At 44.6% G+C, this 7130-nt stretch overlaps 1 protein-coding gene across 1 annotated transcript in view; it reads right to left on the reverse strand.

The window, feature by feature from the left end:
- LOC137301888 (hepatoma-derived growth factor-related protein 3-like) overlaps positions 1-6308 on the reverse strand; it is a 91210-nt gene extending 84902 nt beyond the window's left edge. Inside the window, exon 1 of the mRNA XM_067971600.1 lies at positions 6199-6308. Coding sequence (XP_067827701.1) covers positions 6199-6282 — 84 coding nt within the window. The 5' untranslated portion in view covers positions 6283-6308. The remainder of the gene's footprint in view (positions 1-6198) is intronic.
- Between the last annotated feature and the right edge of the window lie 822 nt (positions 6309-7130).

Consider the following 7130-nt stretch of genomic DNA (forward strand, 5'->3'; position numbering starts at 1 on the left):
CCAGACTAAATTATCCATTGCTACCTCTGGAACTCGCTGTTGACACAATAACCTTTAAAAAGAAATACACATCTTACTATTGGCAGGAAAGAAATCTTACATGACCTTTTCTCACACGTTCACAAATTCTATTCAAGGTTTTGAGTTGCTTGACCAAAAGTGGCAAGTCTATGATAACTCTTCCCTAGGAGAGATGGAGCTCTCCCCCACAACCGCCCCCCCAACCCTCCAACCCCCCAAGCTCTGTGGAACTATGCCACATTCCCAGTAGGTGATCTCTCCATCTCATACTTCTGTCTTGTTGGAAAACTTCTGCTACCTCAACAAAAATCTGGTCATTGTAGTATTCTAACAGGCTTTTAAAGCTATCACTAACCCGCAACCTCCTCCCCTTCCTCCGTCTTCATAATCTGAGGGTGAACATGTTCAAGTTTGCCTTATTTTAATTAACAGGAAAATCACTGAAATAGGAGGTTTGAAAAAAAAGGACTGGTCTAAAGGTGACCCAAGATATTTATCCTTGGTGAATTTATTTTTAAAAATATATTAGCAACTCTAGTGAGACTAGGATCAAACTCTCCTCTTTTCTAGTTTTTGCTGAGGATAAAGCTGGGCATATTCATACTGTCCATCTATGCTGGACCCATTTTTTAGGATTGACTTGAGCCAGTGATATATTGAGGCCTTTGTACAAGTCACTTAAAAAAAACAATAAAATCTCAATCAAATCTACATTTTTTAAATTCGTTAATGGGATGTGGGCGTTGCTGGCGAGGCCGGCATTTATTGCCCATCCCTAATTACGCTTCAGAAGGTGGTGGTGAGCCGCCTTCTAGAACCGCAGCAGTCCGTGTAGTGAAGGTTCTCCCACAGTGCTGTTAGGTAGGGAGTTCCAGGATTTTGACCCAGCGACGATGAAGGAACGGCGATATATTTCCAAGTCGGGATGGTGTGTGACTTGCAGGGGAACGTGCAGGTGGTGTTGTTCCCATGTGCCTGCTGCCCTTGTCCTCGAGCCACACATTCTGACTTCTAACTATTGGAAGTGCAGGTGGAGGGTTCCTTCCTCTGTTAGTTACAGAAATACCTGAGGTATTAAGGGGTATGGGCCAAAGGCGGGTATATGGAGTTAGATCACAGATCAGCCATGATCTTATCAAATGGCAGAGCAGGCACGAGGGGCTGAATGGCCTACTCCTGTTCCTATGTTCCTAATTGTCCTTCTAGAGTGATCTGGTTACTTCTCTGCATCAGCCCTTCATGTGATAGAACTTCAAACACAACTCCATGGCTCACTGTGGACCTTTCAATTGCCTGTGCCTCAGATAATAAGCAGAATGCAATTTAGATTGGGTTTCAGCCACAGATAAATCAGTTTTAAGTTGTTGGAAGAAGTTTCTCCCAAGTGATTTCGAGGACATAATTCTAATGTGCACTTTTGAACAAACTATCCATCTATTTAAAGTTAAAGCTCCCCTTTAATCAGCAATTTGTATCTCCTGCGTTTCCCTGAATGGAGCTGGGTGTATACTCCTGCCAAAAAACTGGTGGAATTTCGCTGTGCCAAAAAGGTCTCTCTCTCTCTCTCTCTCTCTCTTTCCCCCCTTCATCACACCCCTCATCTGATACCTGATCACAACCTGGGGTAGAAATGCATCTCGGGCAATAGTGCGATACAGGCGTTATTGTATCTGCAGCTCGTTATACTCTGTCCCATTCACATCAATAGAACTGTATATCAAGCGAGGCCTATAATAGGTGGCCCATGCGATACTGTCAGTTAGTGCTACAGCTCCAGAAAAATTTCTACTCTCCCCAACCGCCCCCCACCTACCCCTCCCCTCCCCCCCCCGTCTTTACACTGTTTAGTGTTGCATGTACACTGGAAAGCAAGATTCCCTCCGCTGCTGCAACAATTTAAGGGCTACAGTAGCCATTTAAAGTAGATTTTGCACTGAAGAGCAAAAAAACGTTTGGTAGGCACAAAAATGAATATCTGGGCAAGTGATGAAGTGGGGCACCAGAAGAATATCGTGCTTTAATGATGCAACAATGGAAATGCTGCTGCATAAAGTAGGTAAAAGGAGGTTTCACGGTTTTTTTTGACTATTTGGACTAGGAGGCATTTCGGATTAATTTTATATTAAGTTGCTCTTATTAAGTTAAATCCAGCTCACAAGGGATTAAATCCACATAACACATGAGCCGCTGAGAATAAGGATTAGGCAAAGTCTCTTGCAGAATAGTGTTTCTTGCATATCACATCAGTTTGAGACAGTGAGTTTCATTAATACATTCCAGTAGCATTTACACAAACTGATGGTCCCATTCATTTCAGCCCAGTGACAGGGTCACTACCAGGGGAGCCCATATCTAGGAGGTCAATAATAGGTTTGATGGGCAGCTCAATTGGCCAATCGCTGACATAGAAATAGATGGTGTGGAACACAGTCACAGAAAGAGATAATTCTCTTCCCAAGATTAGAACCAACTAGTTTCAGGGATCTGGCTGTCTATAATGTTGAATTTAGCCCATTAACAGAGGTAGTGCAGCATCTTTGTTATTTTCTGTTATGAGGAACATTATGAAATGGATTGAAATTCACTGAAACTGTATTCTGTTTGTTCATATACTATATGGGTTTACAATTGGCCTTGTCTCACCAGAGTGCTGATAAGTCCACTGTCCAGAAGATAGAATGAATGCACATGGGGGATGTGCAAGATTACAATATGCACAATGAGGGGTTTCATTGTATTGTGTAATAAATATAAACTCCTGATCATAGGGGACATGGGGTCATTTAGGGAAAGACCATTGACGCTGAACCTAATGCAGACCTAAAATTAGTGACAGAAGAGTTATCTTGTTTGACATCTCATTAGACCCTCCCCTCAGGAGATCAGTGCAGCAAGCCTGGGAGAAAGCTGTGGCAGATGCAAATGCCATCTGCACCATCCAAGAGACATGACGGCAAAGCAGTTACAGATCTAAATAAACCTATCAAGAAAAAGACTTGCATTGATATAGTGCCTTTCATTACCTCAGGGCGTCCCAAAGCACTTTACAACAGTGACTACACTTCAAAAAGTACTGTAAAGTAGGAAACGCAGCAGCCAATTTGCGCACAGCAAGGTCCCACAAACAGCAATGTGACAATGATTAGATCATCTGTTTTTGGTGATGTTGGTTGAGGGACAACTATTGGCCAGGACACCAACGAGAACTCCCTGCTTTTCTTAGAAGTAGAGCTGTGGGATCTTTTCTGTCCACCCAAGAGGGCAGACAGGGCCTCAGTTTAACAGCTCATTCAAAAGACGTAAGGCTAGCCAACATTTCCCTATACCAAGCAGATGAGCAAAGTCTACATGCCTCATGGTGTTTCCTCTCAACCTGATACAGATTGACTGCTGTCCTAGACAATGCACTCAGACATTAGAGCTCTATGATTACTTACTAAGCATGCGCATATAACAGAAGGGCACACATTTCAAACACAACTGGAACTATTGTCACACTGACATCTTAAAAGGGCTCCACATAATTCTTTAAAAAATGCTTTTATAACAGCTGGAGTATTGTGTTCAATTCTGGGCACCACACTTAAGGAAGGATGTCAAGACCTTAGAGAGGGTGCAGAAGAGATTTACTAGAATGGTGCCAGGGATGAGGGACTTCAGTTATGTGGAGAGACTGGAGAAGCTGGAGTTGTTTACCTTAGAACAGAGAAGGTCAAGGGGAGATTTGATAGCTGTGTACAGAATCATGAATGGTTTTGACAGAGTAAATAAGGAGAAACTGTTTCCAGTGGCAGAAGGGTCAGTAACCAGAGGACACAGATTTAAGGTGATCAGCAAAAGAACCAGAGGCAACATGAGGAAACATATTTTTTACGCAGCGAGTTATTATGATCTGGAATGCACTGCCTGAAAGGGTGGCGGAAGCAGATTCAATAGTAACTTTCAAAAGGGAATCGAATAAATACTTGAAGGGAAAAAATTTACAGGGCTACGGGGAAAGGGCAGGGGAATGGGACTAATTGGGTAGCTCTTTTGAAGAGCTAGCACAGGCACGATGGGCTGAATGGCCTCCTTCTGTGATGTGTGATTGTGTGATGTTCTTGGAGACCCTGGCAGGATTGTACTGCAAGGGCTCCGCTGAACTGCCAAGGTCTTTGAAGCATTGCTTCAAGCTTCTACCGGTATGCTCTTTAATAATTCTGATTGCTGCATAAGATCTAAGCTCTGCTTCTGTATGTGGCTGGCATAAGAGTGTCATTAGGCAGGGCTGAAGTGGGTAGCCTAACTATCCAAGGATGGCAAAGTTGAGTGCCTTAGAACAAAAGTGCTATGACTGCTGCCAGGGAAGGAGGCAGTGATCTTCATGATACAGTGTTTCTGATCACTAACTGGCTATGCACTGATGCGGGCACCCCTTTGGGGTTATATAGGCATGGCATGTTGTCATTGATGAACCCTTGGACTTTGAGGAATCCAGCAATGCGATGAAATTTCACAGCACTGACATGCTGCTATTCAGTGGGAAAGGAAATGAAAGTGTTGACAACGTCTGTTATATCTGTGGACACTAAGTTGTGTGATATTGCACATGTCCCCTATGTTAGCTTGGAAGGATTTAGAGATCTAAAAATTGTGCAAAGACGTAACCTGGACAGCCACAGAAAGTGTCATCCCTGTGGTGCAGGTTGTCTGCACATATCCTCACATCAGATGACACAATTCTGCAAACTGCCCCATATTACCCAGGACCCTACGGAGGTAGTTGCCTTATCATTGTCAGGATGTACCAGGGCCTACAGATAGGATCGGGGCATAATGGTGGGTGAGGATGGTCCAGCTCTGATCCTACCCATTCTCCCTGGCATCGGCTTTCATTTTGCACTGCTTCAAGCATATTGAAAAATGGCCTCAAACATTAATATCCCTTTAAGAACTTCCTTCCGAACATGCAGACATTCAACTGGCCTTTAATGCCCACTTTGAATGGGCAGAATTAATGCCGGCTGAGACTTATGCCCAAATTCAGAAAATAACACATGTCAACATCCTCATATGAATCATTAAACATACACAATAAAGCTCTCACACATTCTCTGCGAGTGTGCTAAACACCAGTGGGAAAGGCTGGCTGGCAAAGAGTGTGATGCACAGTCAGACCTGGCAAAACGTGTCAGAGGTGCAATTTTCTGGTTCCCCTTGTACAATCAGTGCTGGCAGAAGCCTCCTCCCGCATCGGAAAAAAATCTGCCCTCAAAAAGGTGTCTGCAAGATTGATGTTGCGTTTCCATTCAAAGGCTGCACGTTTCAGAGCCATCGTGTCAACACCTGATTGCAAACACTTTGTGTGACAACATGAGTCATAGCAACGCGATACTGATTTAAGAATGATGAACATCATTCCCCAGTCCTTGTTTACCACTTGTCAAAGCAGAACAAAACACAACACAACACATTGCACTTTTACTCATCATGTACTACCAAATGCTACAACGTTTCATCACTATCTTAATTTTCTTATGAAAATACTTGGCAGCCACAGGGTAATCATAGTGCAATAAAAATTGGGCAGAGGCCAAGATATATTCACTAAGTGGGAACTGTAACTACCAACAAACGCGTAACAGTAGGTTCCCTTAAGAGCATAGTTTTATTTCTGACCTTAGTGGTCTCCTATAGCAATAGTCATACCATGTGGGAATGAGTCACATAAGTCGACGCATGTATTGGGGTTCACACATTCTGTGGTCCCTTTGCCATCTCCATTTATAGTAGTTATTCGCTCCCTTTATTAGGAGTAACTCCGATTTAAGGTCTATTAAAAAAAAACAGTTTAACGACCCCCAAATTGTTTCAATCGGCCTTTTCACTCTTGTTTCAGGCGATCAGTGATCATTTAGTTTACTCCAGATGCTAAGGGATTATATAATAATTTATAACCGGTCCTTCCATGTTCCACACATCCCAAGTACTTGCTTTTATTTATATTTTCACGCCACTAACACACACAACAAAACATGTCAACCGAGCACACGGAGCAAGAAGCTGGCGTCGGTTGGCCGATGTCTTTCCCAGAGCATCACTGCCCAGAAGCAGCATCCCTCGCCGCCTAAACCAGCCCCTCTCTCCCTTCCTCCACCACCCACCACCCACCACCTTCCCCGCTCCTCCTTTACTCACCCTGGCCGGCCAGTGCGGGTAGCCCTTCATCTTGGCGAAGACCAGATCGCCAGCCTTGTAGTCTCTCGGCCTCGGTCGAGCCATCTCTATTCCACCCCCCCCCCCACCACCCCCCCAACCCTCACCCCCCCTCCTCTCCTCTCCCCTCCTCCCCACCACCCTCGACTTGAAACCAGACGTCAAACAAACCGAGATCCACCTCCGAGGAGGAAGGCAAAGCCGGATGGATGAGGAGGACCGGGGGGTGAAGGGCAGAGTGTCAGAGGCCCTGGCTGAACAGCTCCCTTCCACCGTAATTTGTTTTTTAAAAAAAACTCCCCCACCCACCCACCCTCCCCTTCTTGATTTCCGCCTCGAAAGCAAAGCGAAACAGAACTCCCCCCCCCCCCCCCTGGAATGCGGAAAGCTCCCGCGGTCTCGGTGCCCTTGACGGCGAACTGCTACAGTCGGCGCTCGATACAGTTTAACCCGACATACAGGCGGCCGGGCTGTCGCTACCTCTCCCTCTCCCACCTCTCCCCCAGTCACTTCAAACGCATGCGTTTTTGCGTTACAAAAAAAAAACATTGAATACAATTCACACAGGACTGATGTTAAGGGCAAATCGTTACTTTAATTTCCTATTTGCAACATTTATATTTGGTTGCAATGTTGCCATTTTTCGACCCAGGAAGTTTACTCACCATCTAAAAATATATGGTGACTGTTCAAACTAAAATGCTAAGAGGTTGGGGATTTTTTCCCTTCCCTCCTCTCTATGTGGAAATCTTTGTGGATCGTAATTGGTAGTGACTGAGGGGAGGGGGGGGGGGAAGCGGAGGAAAAGAGGAGGTTTGTAATCCCACAAAAACAAACATTGTTTGTTCATGTTTGATGGTTTAAGGAAATGATGTTTACACAAGCACTGCATTAAAAAAAAGGCAGCAGGGCAG

This window comes from Heptranchias perlo, chromosome 34 (assembly GCF_035084215.1).
Source record: "Heptranchias perlo isolate sHepPer1 chromosome 34, sHepPer1.hap1, whole genome shotgun sequence".
NCBI lineage: Eukaryota > Metazoa > Chordata > Chondrichthyes > Hexanchiformes > Hexanchidae > Heptranchias > Heptranchias perlo.